Raw genomic sequence first — 20440 nt, 5'->3', positions numbered from 1 at the left:
TTTCTGGCAAGAATTTCCTGAAATGAGTGTCTCAGGGACACTAGGGACTGGTCGCCCGGGAAGGGCATAAGGAAAGGGCAGCCCTACCTGGGGGGCAGGGCAGTCCCACATCCCGCTGCGAAGAGGCCTGGCCAGCCGAGCCAAGAAGGCCAACAGCTGGGGCTCCTTTGGCGGGTCAGCGGGAGGAGAGGGGAGGGGAGGGTGGGATGGGGAGGGAAGTCCCGGGAGGGCCGGCGGCCACAGGCCGGTCCTAGTGGGTGGGGAGGAGCTTCAGCTGCTGGGAGCTGGAGGGGGCCCAGGAGGTGGGAGTGGGAGGAGATGGGGGCCGAACCGAGAGAGGGAGGAGGGGGTGCCGGGAAGAGGCTGACAGCCTGGCCAGGAGTCGGCCTCGGCCTTGGCCTCGGGAGGGGAAGCGTAGGAGAGACCCCAAGGCACAAGAAAGGAGGTGAGGAGGGGAGAATGGCAGGACAGCTGGACGGGAGGATGGGGCGGGCAAAGGGCGCAGCTCCAAAGGGCAAGATTTGGCAACTTGGCTGTGAGCCCTCTCTTCGAGGAAAGACCCTGGTAGCTTTTCACTGCGGGGGTCTCAGTTTCCACATCTGTGGCTTTCTGGTCCTAAGAAGACTGTACAGGCAGAGTTCCCGGGGAGGGTCCAGCCCTCAGGAGACCCCAGTCATGGATTGGGGGGGCGGGATCAGAGGGCTGGGAGAGGGGTGGTGGCGAAGGCTCCAGAAAAAAACAGCCAGGGAGGGAGGGTCTGCTCTGGAAAGAAAGCCGTGGCGGGGCCGAGGAGAGGCCCCCATTTCTGGGGTGGGGGCTGGGAGGGCCAAGGGCACCGGGCCATTCAGCACAGCGAGGGTTAAGCATCTTCCCAGTTCCCACCCGCTCTGGGCCCCTCCGTCGTGTTTACGTCCTCCCCAAAATATTCAGCCTCCAGCTGGCCTCTTCTGGGCCTGCCCCTCCCCACCTCCAGCTGGGGGGCCGGATGCTGAGGGCCAGGGCCGGGCACCCCACAGGGCCAGCAGTCTGGGGACTGCCAGCAGGGCAAGGGGTCAGAGGGAACGGGAGAGAAGATGGGCCAGAAAAGCGGGGGAGGGCTGGAGTGGGCAACAGTGCTTCCCAAGCCCTTGGCCTGAGGACTAAAGCCAACTCAGCACCTACCCGGGACAGGGCCCAAGCCGCCCTGAGCCGGACCTGGGAACAGCGGGGGCAGGGGAGGAGGAGGGGAATACCAGGGGCATCTCTGCAAGGCGCCACTTCCTGTCCCTCCACCTCTGCCCAGAGCTCTACCAGATGTGGTCCCCAAGCCACAGGGCCCGGGAGTCGGTGGCTCCGCGGGCTGGCACGTGAGCTGAGGGTCCACACATACCCTTCGCAGGGTCAGGGTGACTAAGGGGAAGCCATGAGGCAGGTGCTGCTCTCGCTGGCCCTGTGGCTGGGCGCGATGGGCCTGGGCAGGGCTGAGCTCACGGCGGCCCAGCACCGGGGCCTGCAGGTGGCCCTGGAGGAGTTCCACAAGCATCCGCCCGTGCAGTGGGCCTTCCGGGAGACCAGTGTGGACGGTGCCATGGACACGGTGAGCGGCACCCTAGGGAGGGGAGGGGGATAGGGCTGCAGCCCGGGAGGCCGGCACGTTCCCAGGGAGGAGGTACAGAAGTGCTTGGGCCCCGGGAGCGCCCAGCTCTCCAGAGAAAGGCCGACCAGCCCAGCCGTCTCCTGGGACGTGCTGCCTCACGGTGGGGAGGAGGGACAGGTCACGTCCGGGAAGGGCGCTGCCTGCTCAGCTGGCTGCTGGCCTTCCTCTGTCTGTTGGTAGCCCTTCCCGGCCGGGACCTTCGTGAGGCTGGAGTTTAAGCTCCAGCAGACGAACTGCCGGAAGAAGGACTGGAAGAGAGCCGAGTGCAAGGTCAAGCCCAGCGGGGTGAGTGGAGGCACACGTGTGTGTGACGGCGCATGTGCTCAGTGCGGGGGTGCGCGACTGGGGCTCAGTAGGAGATCCAGCGAGAAGCCTAAGGTTGGAGACCCCAGGGCGGAGCAGCCTCCCTGGCAGCTGACTTGCCTGTCTCGGCTGGTGGTTGTGATGGTTTTAGGTGGGCTGGGGGCCTGGACAGGCAGGAGGAGGGACGGCTGGGCTACCCCCGAGGACACGTGTTCTTCGGAGTGGGTCCACCTTCCATGCGATCCAAGCTCCTCTCTCAGGCTTCGAGTCACCGGTGGAAGAAGGCCATGGTATGGGCTTCGGGTGGTCCTCACCTTAGGCCTGGTGAATTCCCCATTTCCTGTGTGTTTTCAAGTGGAGATGGCCCAGCCCGGGCTGATTCATAACAGGGCTTGACTGTCATCAGCCACCTTGGGGGCAAAGTCACTGCCGTGGGGGCGATCCTGGGGCCGGGAGCGCAACACGCCGGCCTCCGGTCTCAGCTCTGCCAACCAACAGCCCTGTTACTTCCCAGGTTCTTTGAAGGCCTCAGTTTCCTCCATCTGTTAAGGGAGGGACTGGATTACACTAGTGGTTTTCTAGACTTCTAGACTTCTATATGGTTTGACTTCCGAAATTTCCCAGTCTGAGGTGGGGCTGAGCCTGGAACCACCTGGCCGGCCAGGGGAACCCCCCCTTGTACGCTGCCCCCCCCAGTTCCCACTCTCACCCTCGTGGGGCCACAGGCCTCCCCTCACCCCTTTCCTCTCTGGGCTCTGCACCCCCCTCCCCAGAGAAAGCGGAAATGCCTGGCCTGCATCAAGCTGGACTCTGAAGATAAAGTCCTGGGCCGGATGGTCCACTGCCCCATAGAGACCCAGGTTCAACAGGTAAGAGTGGGCAAGACCAGGCGGAGGAGGGAGCAGAGGTTGGGGAGGGAGCTGGTAGACAGAAACTGGGCCTGGGGGAGACGTGGAGGCGGAAGCCTGGATGGAGGGGCGAGGAGGGGCTCTGGGCCTGGCCCGTACGTCCCCTGAGGGATGGGGACGTGGAGGGGGCCGCCAGCAGTCCCCCTTCCGGCACGGCCTGAGCAGCGCGGCTGCCGGCAGGAGCTGGAGGAGCGCCAGGAGGCCCAGTGCAGCAGGGTGGAGCGTGCCGGCGAGGACCCTCACAGCCACTACTTCCCTGGGCAGTTCGCCTTCTTCAAAGCCTTGCCCCCCAGCTGAGGCCTGACTGGTAGGTGGCTGGCTGGGACAGAGGACGAGGCGGAGCAGGCCAGCCAGGTGGGGCAGGGATGGAGAGGGAGCTGGAGCTGCGGCTGGGCTGCGGGAGGCAGGAGGAGAGGGGCTGGGAGCCTGGAAGTCAGCTGGGATGGGGCCCAAACAGCCCCCGTCATACCCAGTCTTAGTTTCTCTTCCCTTCCCTCTAGAATCTCACCCGGCTTCCTGGAAGCAGCGTGAGGGAGGTAACAAGTGAAAGCCCGCCATCCCTTCTCTGCACCTAGGGAGGACTGTCCCATAGTCCCTAATAAAAGTGCTCTAGAGCTGCGTTCTCTCCTCCCCTCGCATTCCCTACCTCCCTCCTGCAGAGCAGCGGGAGGAAAAGGCCCCAGTGTTCCAGCCTCGCAGGGAGGAAGCAAAGCCCCGAGGGGGAGCAGGATACCTCCCATCAGGACACCCCAAAAGCTGTGTGCTCCTCCTCCTTCCCCAGGGGAGACCAGAGGCAGCAGGGACCCAGGCTCGCTTTCAGGGGCCCACACTGGGGAAAACGAAGCACGCCCACATGCAATGACAGGCAGCGATGCAAATTAAAACACGAGTATTTAATGGGGATTGGCACGGGTGGGCATGGCAGCGGAGGCTTCAGGGAGACCCGGGACGGGGGGGCACAGCAGAGGGTCACTTGGACAGGCGAACCTGGAAGATGCGGCTTCCACGCTCCGAGCTCTGCCGCGTCGTCTCCCAGCACGGGCTGGGCAGGAGGCTTGCCATCCCTGCCTCTCACCTTCAGCCTTAGGACCAAGCAAGTTCATTCCACTAAGCCTCAGGCTCAGGCAGCCAGGAGTGGCAGCAGCTACGGGCACGAGGAGGCCGGGCCTCCTCCCAGGAGCACAGCGTAGGTGCAGGACAGCCTCACAAGGTGCCAGCTGCCTGAGGAGGGTCCAAGGGAGGTGTGTCCCTGATGGATGGGTGGGGAATTTTCCTTGAGGGAGGTGTGAGAGGGAGAGGTGTGAAAGGGAGGGGGGCTGCTCTTAGGGAAGGGGGCCCATAAGAGGCCCGTGTGCAGGGCCAGTGGCCAGCATGATGAAACCATGAAGACAAGCAGGGAGGCCACAGCGTGCCAACCCCACGGGCCACGGCCACAGGGCGCATTCAAAAGACAAAGGAGGTGGCGCCTGCGGGGCTGAGCGCCTGCTCGGCCTGGGCCAGGCTGTCCCTGGCCTGGCGGTCCAGGTCGTGGCACTCCTGCAGCGTGTCCTGGAACTGGCGGCAGGCCTCCTCCAGGATGGAGCTGCTGCGCGCGGGCCAGGACTCCCAGTAGCTGGGCTCCACCCAGGGCTGGGCCTCCACGGCTCGCGGGCCGGGGCCCGGGCCGGAGCTGGGGCGCAAGGAGCTGTCCAGGTCCCGGCACAGCTGGTAGAAGTCACTGCCGCGCCCGCTCACGCGCTCGCCGTCGATGACCTTCAGGCCGGGCAGCAGCTCGCGGACCGAGGCCCAGTAGGAGGGGCTGGCGCACAGCGGGTTGCTGAGCCGGGCCAAGGGGTCGCGGAGCCGCAGGCGCTCGAGGCCCCGCAGCGCCGCCAGACACTGCAGCTGCCCGGGGCTGGCCAGCAGGTTGCCCGCGGCGTTGAGACTCTGCAGGTTCTCGCAGGCGGCCAGGGGCTCCAGCCCCGTCAGCCGGTTGTCGGCCACGTTGAGCACGGCCAGCTGGCGCAGGGAGGCCAGCGGGCCCAGCTGGGTGAGCGCGTTGCCCGAAAGGTCCAGCCACTCGAGGCCCAGGCACTCCCCCAGGCAGCCCAGGTCCGCCAGCCCCAGGCCCTGCAGCTTCAGCAGCAGGATGGACTCCAGGGCGAACTCGCCTGAGCACGCCTTGAGCAGCTGAGGGGTGACGCGCACCCCGTCGGCCTCTCCCGACTTCTCACCCCGAGGCTCCATGAGACGAAGTGGGTCCAGGTGGCCGGGGCCCCAGCAGCTCCGTCACGGTGACGCAGGTGCCACTGGCGGTCAGCGGGCTGCTCACCCCAAAGGACGCCCTGTCCACTCGGCCTGGGCTGGACGCCTGTCTCCGACACCCCCGCTCAAGGGCCAGCAGGTCCCTAAGGAGAAACAGTCCAATAGTAAGCGGGCCTCTGAGCACCTCAGTGACCACCCAGCCTCCACCGCCAGGGCCAGAAACCTACATGGCCCGGCGGGACCTGAGGACTGGAGTCCAGGGCGCAGGAGGGCGAAGAGCCCCTCCGAGGGAGGTGGGCCAGGCACAGGCCCTTGCCTAAGGGGGTCCTGACTCGGCCCTGGCGGTTACGGCCATGCTGGATGGGATTCAGGCCTGACGTTACCAATTCTTCCCGTCTCCCAAATCTGCTCCGGAGACACAATCTCATTACTCTCCTTTCTCGGTAACTGCTCACGATTATCTGTATTAATTCTGAGGTGTTTCCTTTTAACCATTTACATTTATTTTTGAAGAGATAACAGGTCACTATCATCGCCAATCTCTTGTTTCCTTCCTGGGAGAGCCATGCATTGGCAAACACAAATGAGAGCACCTGGGCCTTCTTGACAATTTTTTTTTAAATCAGCAATGAATTCAAAGTGGTTTCCGTGTTCCATGGGCCAACGTGTGACCTCTGATGGCAGCTGTGGGGCCTGAGGGCTCAGCCTTCAGTCCTTGATGAGGAACCTGAGGTGGAGGGAGGGAAGGGACAGCGGAGGCACAGGGAGAGTGGCAGCGCTGCCAGGCCCCTCACCTTTGCTCCCCCGACCCCTGCCTGTCAAGACCAGCTCTTCACGTGGCACCAACAGAACAGAGCCCATCGCTGCCAGCCAGATAGCCTGGTTCCAGCTGCAAACATGGACAAAGCGGGGTTGGGGAGGGGAGTCCGGGCAGTCAAGGAAGCCGTCCTGGAGGGAGGGGCAGGGTGGCACCTATGTTGGATCCAGAAAAGGGGAGGGAGGGTACTTTCTAGTCGCCAGTGGCTGTGGGGTGGCAGAAACCCAGGTGTCAGTGCAAGACCAGAGCACGAGGCAGGAGGCCAGGGGGAGGGACGCGGGCGACGCCGAGCAAGCGCAGAGGGGTCAGGGTCTAAGAAGAGAGGCAAACAAGCAGACCTCTGCTCCAAGTGGCAGCTCCCCAACCCCACAGACTCTGGCCGGGCCCAGGCCAGGCAGCCAGGCGGGGTGAGGCCTGCAGAGAAACAAGGAGCCATTCACTTCTGCTGTTTACAAAACCTGGGGCTCCAGAGCCTCGGCCAGGCCCCGAGGCTGCGTTTCCATACCAACGTCACTCCTCAGGCCCCCTCCAAGGAAATCAGACCCAGAGCTCCTCCCACATGCCCCAGGGAGCTGGGGAAGCGGCTAACACCTCTGACCCCCACCCCATCTCTGAGAAGGGGGCCCTACATCTTTCCCCAGCCCCCCTCCAGTCTGCAGCAGCCCAGCTCCTTCTTCACTTCTACCAACGTTTCTGTCCAAAAGGCATGGAGGCACCTGCTAAGAAACCTGGTCACTCTGCGGAAACATCTGCTGGGTTTGTAAGCAGTGAGCGACGCAGTCACCTCCATGTTGGTTAAACCTGCTCTGGCCCACAGGCCACCGGGCACTGGAGACGGGCCATAAAAGCACTAGCCAGAGACGAGGACCCCGCCCAAGGGCAAGGAGCGATGAGAGGAGGGAGGAGAACGTGTGCCCAGAACCTGGCCATGTGACCGGAGGCCGGGCTCCCGTCTCGCACTTGGGGTGTCCTGCGGCATCGGCCTCAGGAGGCAGCAGCGAGTCCAGGATGACGGGGTCCAGGCACCGTCTGTGAGAGCGAGGCGCAACGGGCCAGCCTCGGGGGGACACCACCTCTTCAAGTATCTGCGGGCCTCTCTCCAGCGGTACGCACATCCTCCCAGCCACTATTTTGGGGGTGAAAGCGGTCAGGAAGCCCTGGTGTGCAGTCAGGGGCTGAAGTCGGGAGAACACCCACATGCTTGAGGCTGAACGGAGGGTCCTGATGAGCAGCCGGGGGTGGGGAGGACAACACGCCAGGCCTCCAGGGAAGAGCCACCAGCCCCGCGTTCAAACGCCCCGCCGCCGCTGGGGGGACGGGCTGGGGGGGAAGCGATGCCCTGAGGAACCCCGTCAGCGATGGGGATGGAGGTGGTGCGCAAAGGGAGGGAAAGAACAAGGGGGCGGGCAGAGAACGGTGTGCGCGTGCCCACGTTCTGCGGAAGAGGAAAGGGGAGCGGGAAGATCACACTGGGACTGGACAACAGGCCTCCTGTGCCCCCAGGGTCCCATCCGGCAGGAAACACGCGCCCCTCCAGCACTCGGCTCTGGGCCCTCGGCCCTGGGTCCCACACCCTTGTCTGCAGTTAGATGAACAGCACAGTAGTCAAAACCTGATTCTCCAGCGTGTCCATGACCTCTGCTCTGCTCCTGGGCCCCATCTTACCTCAAATCTGCACACCTCCACCAGGCAGAGGCCCACACGCCTGTGCAAACCCAGCCAATGCAGAGGCCAGCAGCGGAGAGCAGGCTCCGCGCGATGCGAGAAAGGCTCGTCCACATGCAACAGCGTCAACGTTCCTCTAAAAAACCAGAATCACCCTGGTCCTCTCATGGAAATGAGCGAACAGAGGCCGCTGGCCCAACGTGTGTCTGTGAAAAGGACTCGGTCACACGGACAAGGCTATGACTGAAACAGGTGACTCTGGATCTCCGGGGGGAGGCCCATCTTCCCTTGTTCAGAGCCAGCAGTTCTGAGTCTCAGTTTACCTATCAGGGAATGGACCAGAAGAGGATGCCATGAGTCGCCAGGGCAGGGCACAGCTAAGTCTAGGGAAGAAATGGTCCAACTCGGAGCAGCCTCAGGTGGACAGTCACCTGGCCGCTTCGGTGAACTGAGGCCCCTTCCTCCGCCCCATTCCCTCCCGACCGCAACCTGGCGCAGGGTTCTTGGACCCGGCACTGCCGCCATCTGGGGCCGGGGTAAGTCTCTGCTGCGGAGGCTGCTCTGTGCATGCCTGTCTTCCAGCCACGAGAGGACGGTAGCAATCCCCCCACAAGCTGTGACAACCAAAACATCTCTAGGCGTTGCCCAATGGCCCCTGGGGGACAAAACTGCCCCCGGTTGAGAACCACCGCTCCAGAGCCCAAGCCCCCAAGCTCAGGACCGTCAAGCTTCTCCTCTCCTCCCTTTCACTGCCCTCGTCCTCCTCACACACCCCCACCCTGGTGCCTCGCCGGTCCAGGCCTCCCCTCTCCGAGAACAAGGAGAGCCGCTGCGGGGAGGCCACACAGCAAGGGGACGGTGCCTCTCCCAGGAGGAGCCCGAGGGGTGGCAGCACTGACCAATACACGGCCCCCAGGACAGCTTCAGTTAGGGCACCTGACATCCCTGCCCCCACCCGACCTGCTACACCCGAATCTGCGAGGGAGGGACAGGACGCCTCAGTTTTAAGATGCTCTCAGGTGATTCTCGTTGAAGTCTGAGATGCACGTGCGATTTAAGGAAGGGAGGCAGGGAGGCGGGGAGAGGGTCCAGGGCCGGGCCCTGATCTCACCACCCAAATGCACGGGATGCAGAGTCCAGACGTGCAGCCCTAGTCCCAGCCTCTCCCCCGGGGGCGCTGGCCTCTCCTCACAGGGAGCCTGTGCAGACATGCCCTCCAGCAGCTGGGGAAGAAGACACGACCTGAGCAGTGTGGAGGTGAGACTTCACTTCCTATCACGGTGCTCCAACCACTGAACACAATCTGTATGAAGCTTTATTCAAGAAAATGCCATGTTACACCGTTAAACTGAAAATACAGCACACTAACTAGCACAGAGGGTATGATCTCAAGGTAAAAAAGGAAACATGTCAAAGTTTTCACAGAGGCTGAGTGAAAGGATTACGGTGAATTTTTCCTTCTTCCTTACATTCTCAGTAACTTCCGAACGTCCTACAGTGAATTAGTCACAGTGACACAGGGGAAGCGAGGGGACAGGCTCCCGGGCTCAATCCCACAGCCAGGGCCAAAGTGCAAGTTAGGCTTTGGTGTCTCTACACCCCCCCTTCCCTCTCAGAGTCCCTCTCCCAGCGGCCCAGCACCTCAGCAGAGCTGGACTTGTGTCTTGTGGGTGGGACGGGCCCCTCCCCAAACACTCTGGCCTCGCCCTTCCTTCTTTTCCCACCGATCCCACCAGCACCTGGGCCCCATGCCCTCAGGTCCTGCACTCGACCCGAAAGGAGCTCAGGCTGGTCTGTCACTGGGATACATGCCCTTTCTTGCTTCCTGAGACTGCTTTCACTGTAGAAAGAAGAAACCCCAAGGCTTCCAGGAGTCTGGAAACAAACTACAGGTGACAACGGCCACGTGATGACTGGGCATGCCAGCTCTCCTCGATCACACGCCCGCAGGAGCTGGGCGGTGCCCTCCACCAGGGCTCTTGGGAACCCCGGGATCCACGGCAAAGTACAGACCCTAAGAAGACTGGTGTGCGTGTGGGCACCTCCCTCTTAAAGTGGCTACTCTATCATATTAGGGTTTCTTTCCTTTCCAGGAAGAGTGTCCACGGCTTACCCAGGCCCTAGGTGGCTGAGGATATCCCGCATGGTGCCTGGTTGCTCTCTGAGAACGCAGACGTTGAGGGCCTGCTGCCCCGACACACACGGACAAGACGCGTGTAGGGCCCCTTGCCCACTGACACTTTAAAGGAGCACCGCGGTCCCTACGCTGCGTGGTACAACTCAGAGTCACCGATGACCAGAGCCCACCCTCCCGCGCACGTACCACCGGCAGTGACTCCAGCAGTGGGCAAATGAAGATGACATCTCCACGAAAACGAAAATGACAGTCTGTCAAGAACTGAGAAACTGTCCTCATTCTTTTCAAACAAGTTTTGGAGCCCGGCTGTCCCTGTCTAATGTCCTAGGACGCGACACTGTGCCCCCTCCCGTCATCTACGCAGACTTCCCACAGGCAGCTCTTCAGGGCATTGGACCCTGCGGTCAGACTCACCAGTCTGCGCCTCCAGCGCCAGGCTGCAGAGCAGCTCGGCAGTGCTCTGCTGGGGAAGATGAGGGGCGGGGGCGTAGCTCGGGAACGCCCCAGGTTGGTCTTCAAGAAGAGAAGACGCGCAGCCGTCTCCACTGGGAGAGGGGCGTCATGCGCCACGATGGCGGGGCCGCCCAGGGAGGCAAAGACACCTGCAGAGAAGGCGCCCGTCAGGGGGCAGGATAGACAGATGGTGGCCAGTCTCACCATGTCTGGCCAGACGTCCCGCCGCTTCTGCCGGTAAGCAGGGGATCCTCCTGGGCACCCACTGTCTCGTTCTCACGCAGGTACTTCTTGCGGATGACGCCGGCCAGGTGGCTCTCCGTGGAGAGGGAAGCGCCGCTCCTCTCCGAGACCGGCAGCCCCCTGCTCTCCACCTGCTCCGGGAGGCTCCTATCCCTCTGGCCCAGCAGCAAGGACCCAGAGGTCCTGCTTCTCTGCTCGGGGCGCTTCCCGGCCCTTCCCTGCGGCCCCAGGGCTCCTGGCTCCTGCGCGGCTCGGGGCCATCCACACGCACAGCAGTGGGGCCCTGCAGGGAAGGGGAGGGCGGCAGGAGTACTCGGGCACCATGAGCGCCTTCACCTCGTCCACGAGAACTTGCTTCCAATGGTTGATGTCGGCCCCCTCGGGGAGGGTAGCCTCTATCCTGCCCTTCAAGCGGGGTCCAGCAGGGTCGCCAGCACGAACCCCTCATGGTGGAAGAGCTCAGGGAGCTGGTGGTCTGTGGAGAGCGGCAGGGCCAGGTCCTCGGCCAGCTGCACGGCCGCGCCCATCTTGCCGGAGCTCCACTCCTCAAAGCGCCCGCGAACCTGCGCCAGGAAGACGTGTAGGTAGCGCGGCTGGGGCAGCACCAGGCTTAAGGCGGCCCGTGCGTGCTCGCCTCCCGGACCACCATCCAGAAGGGCTGCGGGAGCTTGACCAGACTGCCCGCCAGGCTCCACGGCATGGCCGACAGGGCCACCCCTTCCTTCCCCAGCTGCTGCCTCTCCTCGTACCCCTGCAGCAGCCGCTGCCGTTCCACCAGCTGCTCCAGCAAGTGGCAGGCGGACACCCAGGGATCCGAGAGCCCCAGGAAGGGCTGCGGGGCTGGCAGGAGCCGCCGGGCTTCCGCAGAGCCTTGGAAGTGGCTGCGGATGGCCCCGGCCGTGCCCAGGATGATCTGGACACTGTGACGGTGACACAGGAAGTCTCCCACCAGGGAGTCGAGGCAGTGGGTGACGCAAGGGGCGTGGGTGCAGCCTTCCGTCCTCACCGCCTGCTCCAGGCTGGGGCAGCTGCCTGACACCAGGAAGCCCAGGCGCAGAAAGCTGTGGCCAAGCCACAGGCTGAGCTGCCCCGGCAGCCCCCGCGGCTCGTCCTCTGCAGCCCTGCCCAGGGGCAGGCCTCGGACCCAGGCATGGCCGGCCTCCTCGGGCTCCCTGGCGCCACCTGCCGGCCACCCAGCCGCGTCACCCCACAGCGGGCAGTGCCAGCCGCGCAGTCCACATCCGCGACCTGGGCCGCCACGGAAACAGTGAGGTGGACGCGGCCACCCTCGGCCCACTGCATCCTGACGCACCTGCTCGCCCATCGCCCCGTGCAGCAGGGGCAGGGCTTCACAGGAGAAGAAGGCTGGAGACGGCAGGCGGCAGCGATGGTCCACCTGGGCCATAAACCTCCTGCAGAGCGGGGCTGAGACAAGGGAGAGGACCAGCGCCAGGCTGCAGAGCAGCTCGGCAGTGCTCTGGCTCCGGGCCTGTGCTCCGAGCTGGCTGGGGGCACATTCGCCACCTCAGTCCTCCCCAGCTGCCGTCGGGGGGAGTAGGCGGGGGAGGCCGAGGCTGCATCAGCCGCTCGGGCCCGCCTGTCCGTCACCATCTTGCAGAGGTGAGGCATCCGGCGGCAGCATGGTGATGGCAGCTCTCAGGGGCACGGCTGGTGGCCCCCGTGGGCAGGTCCTTCTGCTTCTTTTCGGGCCCCCCTCCCCGCTCCTCCCCAGGGCCGGCTGCAGCTGGCTTCCTCCCCACCTCCCGCCCGTGCTTAGTTGCCGAGTGACGGACCAGAGCTGAAGGCTGGGGCCGCCCCTTGATTTTGCCCCGTCTGATGCTCGGTGGCACAGAGTGCACGGGACACGGCAGATGTTCCTGCAGCTGATGGTGAAGCAGCGTCTCACGTCAGGCACGGGTCTCTGACCCAGGGTGTGCAGGGGGCCCGGGGAGTGCCCGGGGGCCCAGCCCTTGGCCTCGGCCTGCGCGGTCCTCACCAGCTTCTTCAGGCAGAGTGGCTTCTGGAGGCTCAGCAGGGGCGGCTGCTCACCCTCACCAGGAAGCAAGTGCCTCTTCTTCCGTGACTTGAGCTGACGCACCTCTCCGGCCGGGTGGGCTATGAGGATGTCGGCTGGCCTCGCCTCTTCATCCTCGCCAGGCTGGCCCGCCTCCAGCCTGTCCGGCTGGCCACGTGGACCAGCAGCAAGTCAGAGGGGACGTGACTGGAGCTGAGCACTGGGTCCCCTGACTTCCTTCCTGCCAGCTGCCCCTCCTCTCGCCGTCCATGGGCCTTCCACTTGGACACCTTCTTCTCAGGCTGCACAGGGGACTCCTGCCCCAGCACGGACTGGAGGCCACAGGGTCCGGAGTCTCCCTCCGGCTTACTGTGCCCAGCAGCGGGTGGCAATTTTCACAGCGGGCGGCCGGCCAAGGCCAGGCCTCTCCAGGGAGCTGGCTGCTCTCCTCTCGCTGCAGACACGCAGCCCTAGGAGACCTTCCTCCTGCTCCTCCCGGAACGCCTGGTCAGGTGCAGGGACCCACAGGCTGCTGCGGAGGCGCGGGTGGTCGCTTCCCCTGCAGGGATAGGTCCCTCCCGCTCTTCTTTTGGGAGCCGGGGCTTCTGATTTTCCCGGGGCCACTGCGGCCTCCTCCCCTATGCGTACAAACTCAAGTTTGACCTCAGTCTCTGGCAGGTGCTCCCTGGCACCCAGCCAAGTCCACAAGGGGTGTTGATAGCTCCGGTGTTGAACTTGGAGCCAGGAGAAGCCAGCGCAGCAGGTGGGGTCTTGGCTCTGATCATGGAGCAGTCAGCACACACAGGGGGCTCTTGCCCCATGGATCCTGAGAGTGTATGTTTCTTGTGGGGCTTTTTGACTTTTCCGACTTCCAACGTGCTTGGGAGCTTGGGGCAGTGAGAAGACAGGCCCAGGCTGTCCTCTGGCAAGATGACAGAAGACAAGGCAAGATCTAAGGCAAGATGAAGAGAATGGCTCTCAGCCAGCTGCCTACTCACTTCGGGGCCCATTAACGGGACAGTGAGGCCGGAGGGAAGAGAAGAGAGCAGAGGATGTAAGGCGTAGTAACCATATGAAATCAATCCCAGGACAAAACTCTCCAGACGCCGACCTCCTGGGTGAAGCCTGACATGCACTCCTCCAGACCCAACGGAGCAGCCCTCGACTGGAGCCCCCAGCCCTCTGCACAGGAGTGGTCTCTGTGTCCATCTTCTTTACCACGTTAACTCACATCTCTTTTTTCCTTCAATGTTTATCAGAGCCTAGTAGGCACTTGGCAGTCTTCCTGTGTGATGGATACAGTATAAGGTAGGCCAGGCCCCTGTGTGCACATGGCCCCCAGGCTGGCGGGGGGCAGATGAGAATAAAACGCTCACACACACGGCAGGGGAGACAAGAGCCGAGATGCAGGGTATAAAGGAGCGCTGCAGGGCTGTGGGACCCCAGCGGGAAGGACCTCACCAAGACGTCAGGCAGGCTTCCCGGGAAAAGCTGCGGACGCTGGCGCTGTCAGCACAGGCCACGGGAATGTGGAGGCTGGTCTCTGCGTCCTGGGCACCCGGGTCGTGCCTGGCACCCGCAGGGCCTCTTAAACAGGCAACGTCGCTCGGTACCGGAAAGCGATGCGGCCCGAGGCTTCCCAAGCCTCTGTCAGAGCACGTGGTACGGGGCAGCTCCTGATGCCAGCGACGCAGGCCCCCCACGCCCCCTCCCCTCAAAGCCCACTCCTCTCTGGCTCCGGCCCCTGCTGCTCCCTGACACTGCCCCCGTCGAGGCCCCAGGGACCCCCGGTGCCCCGCCTCAGCGGGCTTCTCCGCACCAGCAGCACCTGCCCACGTCCTCCACCTGCAATGCTGCTGCCCGCAGCTGTGGGACAGCACACCTCCTTGGCTATCCTGTCACCTGTGACTCCTTTTCTGTCTCTGTTCTAGTCCCTCTTCCTCTGCCCGCCCCTTAATGGTGTTTCCCGGGCTTCCTCATCTCCAGGTCTCATCTCTCCTTCCACACCCTCTCCCTGACCAGGGCCACCTTTACCGGCTGAGCACTGCCAGCCCCTCTCGGCTCACGACTCCCTCGCAGGCTTCCCCTCACCTGCTCGGCCTACAGTCAACTCGAGCTCAGTAAACAGGACTCCTGTTCACCCAGATGCTCAGACCGCAAACCTCAGCACAATCCTCGACTCCTTTCCCCCCCGTTCATTTTCCTGCAGATGAGGTCAAACTCAGGGCTCTCAAAAGAAAAGACACATGAAGAAGTCAGAGAAGAAACATGCGGAAAGAAAAAAAGAAAATGAGAGGGAAGGAAAAGCCCAGTGAGCTAGGCTGTGTCTCCTTGGGAAAGAGAAGATTCAGAGTCAGATGGCGTAGACCCTGCCCCAAACAGCTGCGAGTGAGGCACCTCTTCAGACCAGAGCGAGATGCAGGTTAATTGAGGAGATTTAAACCAGAACATTGTGACACTGAGTGATGTTAAACATTCAGAAGGATCACCAGGGATGGCAGGACGGCCTTTACAGGGGACGAGCCCGCTGGGCGGCTCAAGCGAGACCCGGCTGTGAACCAGGGTGGACAATGCGACACCGAGGAGCCCCTTCCAGCCAGAGGGGCCTCGGGGGAACCGAGAGGCAACCACCCAAGCCCATCGCTCGACGACCCAGTCAGCCACCACCGAACCAGGGGTCTGAAGCTCACGGGAGGTGACATGGCGGCGGGGCTGGATCAAGGTGCAAATGAAGTACAAGACACTGTCATGGTCCAGGGGAAGGGCTCTAGATGACAGAGCCAGAGGGGACTAACCTTCGCTCTTATTTTGATTGAAGAAACAGAAACCCAGAGCAGCAATGTGACGCTCAGTGGCAGAGCAGAGGACCAGAGCAGTCCATGGGCTTCACTGCTCCCGAGAACACAGAACAGGGTACTGAAACCAGGCCTGTGTCCCACCTGCTCTCACTGATGAGGGCAGAGAAAAAGAAAACACCTGTGAGTTAGGCTGCAGCCTGGGCTACACCCCAAAGCCTTCGCCTGAGGACGCACTAATTGAACCCAGGGCACCAACCCTGTTCTGTTCCCCGACCAGCCCTGTCCCACCAGTCCACCTGTATTCTGCAGATACCCTCGAGCCACTTGATCATTTAACAATAATTCGTCAAATATCTACCATGAGCCAGCACCACGCCCTAAACATACAAACACAGAAGAGTCACTGCCCGGCTGGCACATGGGGCTCAGGACGAGAAGACAACTTGGAAACGGCTACCGGCACCAGGGCAAGGCAAGCAGGGTAAGTGCTGTGGAGCCAGGCCGCGGGCTCACCGACAGGCAAATCGAGTCTATGACACGGGAGTTTAGATTCTGTCTTGGCAGGGTCGCTTACCTTAGGCTACTGCTTGAGGAGTCTCATCTCCTGACAGTCCCCGGGGCAGGTCCGGGATCTTGGGCAATGACTGGCACCCCTTTCTCTTCACTGAAGCACACCAGGATGACAGCGGGGTGGACGCTGTGGAGAGCCAGCTTGGAGTCTACATGAACCTAAAATGTAAAATTGAAAAAGAAAATGTAAAAATGTAAAATTGAAAAAGAAATCACCCACAAACTCTAGGACTTTGATTATTAGTAAGAAGTTGTTTGTGACACTTCTCATAACAGCTGATACATGCACTGGATATAGCGACAAGGTGGAGACTCCGGGGCCGCATCGGGTGGGACCACACGAGGCAGGCGGCAGGTGCAGCCCTGGGAAACAGGCAGGGAGGAGGGCAGGAGCAGGTAACGGAGGCAGGACTGGAGGGGAAGGGACAGTTTGGAGAGCCATGCAGGGGGCAGATGATACTTGGGCTGCGATGTGGAGGAGGAGGGGATACAGAGGGACACCCCAGTCCCTGCTAAATACAGTTCAGTTACAGATATAGTGATTTTGAGGTTCTTCTGGAACAAATCTTCAGGAGTAGATGTGACAGATACAGGGTCAGGGGATAGAAGTCTGAGCTAAAGATACAGATCCGTGTAAAAGTCTCCGTAGAAACTGAGGGAAAACACCGGTGGGAGAAGACAGTGGAGGGTGGTTACCTAGACAACACGGACACTGTGGGGAGGGTAGAGGATGAGCAGACTCCAAAGATGCCTGACAGGCAGAGGACAGAGACACAGAAAAACCTAAGTGATGTTAGGGAAGCCAAGGGAAGACTTTCCAGAAAGGACAGACAGGGTCCTTTCAGCAGATGAAGCAGGTGGAGCCCCGGGGCTATGCAATGAGAAGCAGGGGACGCAGGCACTTGCAATGTCAAAGGGTCACGCTTTGGGGTGGGAGGGAAAAGGCTTGGCTCTGTCTCAAAAGAGAGAAAAGGTACAGTGGGAAAAAAGGGAGGATTGATGGCAGGAGCTTCCTGAGGGAGAGGGACTCAAGGCACAGGTGGGTGGTTTATCCTTGCAGATGAGAAAGCTTTTTTTTTTTTCCCTGACACAGCAAAGAAGGACGGCTATGGTGGCAGGCAGGTCCTTGAGTGTGGGCAGGGGCAGGGCCCAAGGCAGTTATGCCCAAGAGCCTATAGATTCCCGAGGGGTTAGCAACCTGCTGGCTGAGCCTGAGACAGGAAGTGCCTCAGCACTTACACGTGTGCTGGCTCCATGGATTAGAGATTTCCTCCTCACTACACTCACCAGGCCTTTTCCCACACGCATGCCCAGAAGCACAGTGGTCACTTTTCTCTTTCTCCTGGGCCTGCCTCACCCTAGGGCCTCATGCAGAGCTCAGTCCACCCTGGGCACTCGATACCTATGCCAGACCTTTCTCCGAGTTTTCACTCTGCCCAGTCCCACCAGCCCCCTCTTCTCTCAGCCCCTGCAGTGAGGGAGGAGGAGGTGGTGCCTGTCTATCCACCAGACCCCAGGAGACTTCAAAGCACCTGGTGAGCCTACAAGTCCTCGGCTTCTCATCCCCCCACCCGCTCACCTATGAGGAGATGGAAGATGAAGAAAAGCATGGGACCAGAGAAATGTGTGGAAGGAAGAGAGTAGAGCAAACCACTACACATTTTGGGGTTTTGTCCCACATGCAAATTTGGCTACTTTTAAACCCTAAGGGAGAGATTTTAAATAACCAAGCCTCATTAGATTTCACAATACGCAAAAGTGACATAAAATGAGATGTTTTAAACTACACACCAGCAGAACCCTTTGCTCTTTTCTGCGAGGCTGCTCTCCACAATGGATTGAGAGAGCATGAAGTCCAGAGCCGGTCTTTGGGGGTTTAAATTCTGGCTGCTACCCACAAGCTGTGTTCGTCTGCTCCGTGCCTCGGTTTCCGAGTCTATACAACAGGGATAACAGCATCCACCTCGCTGGCTTGTGAAAGATTAACGGAAATAATGTACGCATATAGCAGTGTTTAAGGGCACTTCTTGGCACAGACTGAGTGATGGATACGAGCCGCTGTCCAGTTCTGGCCTCATCGGGTGTTTCAAGTGCGGGGCACTGGGAAGGGGAGGGAGGCTGGGAGGGGGACACCTGGGCCGCCCGATGGGCAGGGCAGGTCAGGGAAAGCCGCCTCGCCCCCAAGTCTACGTCTGTGACCACAACGCCCCCTCCCCGGCTCACCTACGGCCAAAGGTCTGGTTGGCTAGTGGGGCTGGCGAAGCTGTGAAGCCGGCGCAGCTCCCGCGGCGGGTAGTAAGGATACGCCGTCCGCCGCCCGCCGCTCGCTCCCACCCCGCGCCGCAGCGGGACCTACCATGAGGCGCCAAGGGCCCTGCAGAGCGTGGTGGTGGGCGGTCCGGGTTCTGGGGCGACTTCCGGGAGCGCCAGTCAGCGGGTCCTCCGCGCCCACCCCACTCCAGCGGTTGGTACGTTCCTCCAGCAGGGAGCCAGCACCGAGTGCGCAAGCGCAGCGCCCAGTGCGCAGGCGCAGCCGCAGCGGCCGGAAGCGGTGGTGTTACACCGCCTCCTCCGCCGGAAGTCTCGCGTTTTTCTCACCTGACCGGGACTCGTTCGTACACGTTTAACAGAGGGGTTTTTTGGGGTTTTTTTTGGGGGGGGGGGGGTACTTTGTTTCTTTGTTTGTGTTTAATAGTGCTAGTTTAGCTGTGTGGCCTGGGAGGAAGCGCTCGCAGGCGCTCCGGGGCGACGGTGGCCTAGTCTTCCTCCTCCACTGGCGGATTCGTAAGGCCCCTTCCATCCCCGGCTCTGCGCGGCGGCAGTCTGACCGCCCAAATGCAGCCCGGGGCTTGCGCGCACGTGCGGACGGAAGGGACCACGGTAATGATAATGATCCGTGTGTCGGAGTCTCTTCTCGCCTTGAGGGCTCACCCAGCATTATGACACCCACCCAGGGTATCTCCTGGGGCAAATTTCCGGTGACACCGCGAAGGCCTCGCCGACAACCCAGGGGTCGTCCGTGCGCGCCTCCACTGAGGAGCTCTGCCAACTCCCCAAACTGAATTGTCTCGGGGCCGAAAAGGCCGCGTTTCCTGGGCTGAGCGGAGAATTCCTCTCCTCACGCTGGTCCCACCTGGACTCCAAAGTACCCAACTCTTGTTTCAAAGGCTACCTTGAGCTTCTTTCCACCGCCAGAGTCAGACAAATCCAAGGGCCTAGGCTTGGGCACCACCGGGCCTTGGGCAGTCCTCCCTGCTCACCTTCCCAGGGCTGATCTCGGTTCTTTCTATCTCCTTCCAGCGCCCCCGCTCTGGGCCCATCAACTCCAGGCTGGTGCAGTCCTCCAGCTTGAGCTAAAACTAGGACCCCTGCAATGAGAGTATATATCTTTGCCCTTTATCAAAGTTATTTTTAATCTTATTTGATTCTCTCCATGCCTCAGAGATGGAGGTATTGGTTTCTCCATTATACAGATGAGGAAACGAGACTCAGTCACACGGAGAGTTAAAGTAGGAGATGGAGGGAGCCACAGATGATTTCACAGTTGTACTGTTGCATGAGGGTCCGTATAAAATGGGCTCAGCTGGTCCCTTTGCAGTGTTAACCCAGAGGCACTCTAGAACCAAGGATGACTTGATTGCAAAACTGGGAGATAGAAATAAACTGAAAAAACTGTTGTTTTGTTAAGTGTGGGTTCAAATTATTTGCCCACTTTTAAAAACTGGGTTTGTCTTATTGTTGAATTCTTTATATACTTATATTTTGTTCAGTCCTTTATATATTCAGGATACAAATCCTTTGACAAATATGTGCGTTGCAAATATTTTAATTTGTGATTAGCTTTTCATTTTTTTAACGATGGTTTCAAAGAGCAGTAGAAAAGATGGGGCTGTCTGATCTCACCACCATCCCCTCCAAACACACCGTCTTCTTCCCTCTCTCTTCCTGGCACTAGATTCTCTAGGATTAGGGGGACTTGTAGATAAAATACATAAAGAAATTCTATAAACCAATAGGAAAAATACCCCCGCCAACAAAAACTAATAGAAAAGCAATCAAACAATATGAACAGGCAAATTAGAGAACTGGAAACCCAAATGGTCAACAAACAGATGAAAAGAGAGTCAGGCTCACCAGTGATTATTAGGGAAATGCAAGTTAAAACAAGATACCATTTCACACACATTATCTGACTGAAAAAATAAAAAAGGCTGAATAACAGATGAAGTCCAGGAGTTCATGTAAGGTTAGTAGGAGTGTAAACAATCGCTTTGGAGGGCCATTGGGCAATATCTTGTGATGTTGAAAGTAAACATCACCCAGAACTCCGCTCTTTACATGGAGACATACATCCTAAAGAAGTTCCAGCACATTTGCACAGACGTATATAGGGATGCTGATTGTTTATAACAGGAAGACCTGGAGTAATGAAAGTGTCATCAACAAGGGAGTAGAAACATAACATGTATTTCACCCTGGGCTAGATCTGTCATAACACTGCATCAGTCAGCTATGTCACCATAATCCTGCATAATAAACACCTGAAAACCCTGACTTGGAACAACAAGCGTTTATTTTTTTGCTCATTTGACTCTGCTTCTGCTGAGGTTTGGCCAGGCTTGGCTCCAGGTCATTTTGTGATTAGTCTGCTC

At 60.4% G+C, this 20440-nt stretch overlaps 2 protein-coding genes and 1 long non-coding RNA gene across 29 annotated transcripts; 2 read left to right on the top strand and 1 right to left on the bottom strand.

The window, feature by feature from the left end:
- The first annotated feature begins 309 nt into the window (after positions 1-309).
- RARRES2 (retinoic acid receptor responder 2) lies at positions 310-3466 on the top strand. Of its 5 annotated transcripts, none has more exons than XM_082472617.1 (6): positions 310-445; positions 1379-1576; positions 1817-1921; positions 2713-2808; positions 3028-3154; positions 3348-3466. In XM_082472617.1, the coding sequence occupies exons 2-5, from the start codon at positions 1403-1405 to the stop codon at positions 3142-3144; spliced, it is 492 nt and encodes a 163-aa protein (XP_082328743.1). In that variant the 5' UTR covers positions 310-445; positions 1379-1402; the 3' UTR covers positions 3145-3154; positions 3348-3466. The 5 variants fall into 5 exon arrangements, with proteins under 5 accessions (XP_082328743.1, XP_082328740.1, XP_082328742.1 ...); XM_082472614.1 differs by having other exon boundaries at positions 2665-2808; XM_082472616.1 differs by having other exon boundaries at positions 2665-2808; positions 3327-3466.
- A 253-nt stretch (positions 3467-3719) lies between these two features.
- On the bottom strand, positions 3720-18315 carry LRRC61 (leucine rich repeat containing 61). Of its 23 annotated transcripts, none has more exons than XM_082472592.1 (8): positions 18145-18304; positions 15793-15947; positions 15216-15368; positions 7574-10969; positions 6831-7034; positions 6247-6322; positions 5886-5980; positions 3720-5234 (listed from the first exon to the last, which is right to left on the bottom strand). In XM_082472592.1, exon 8 carries the CDS (start codon positions 5071-5073, stop codon positions 4291-4293), a length of 783 nt encoding a protein of 260 aa, XP_082328718.1. In that variant the 5' UTR covers positions 5074-5234; positions 5886-5980; positions 6247-6322; positions 6831-7034; positions 7574-10969; positions 15216-15368; positions 15793-15947; positions 18145-18304; the 3' UTR covers positions 3720-4290. The 23 variants fall into 23 exon arrangements, with proteins under 23 accessions (XP_082328718.1, XP_082328719.1, XP_082328721.1 ...); XM_082472593.1 differs by having other exon boundaries at positions 5886-6322; positions 7574-7896; positions 10125-10969; XM_082472595.1 differs by having other exon boundaries at positions 5886-6322; positions 7574-7709; positions 10125-10969.
- Positions 18316-18447: 132 nt separating this feature from the next.
- On the top strand, positions 18448-19475 carry LOC309665816. The gene is made up of 2 exons (XR_014266727.1): positions 18448-18668; positions 19231-19475. It is a non-coding gene; the product is annotated as an uncharacterized lncRNA (long non-coding RNA).
- Positions 19476-20440: the final 965 nt, after the last annotated feature.

This window comes from Balaenoptera physalus (genome assembly GCF_965194825.1).
Source record: "Balaenoptera physalus genome assembly, chromosome: 8".
NCBI classification, from domain to species: domain Eukaryota; kingdom Metazoa; phylum Chordata; class Mammalia; order Artiodactyla; family Balaenopteridae; genus Balaenoptera; species Balaenoptera physalus.
Note: the sequence above shows the minus strand (reverse complement) of the source record. Positions and strands in the feature narration are given on the sequence as shown.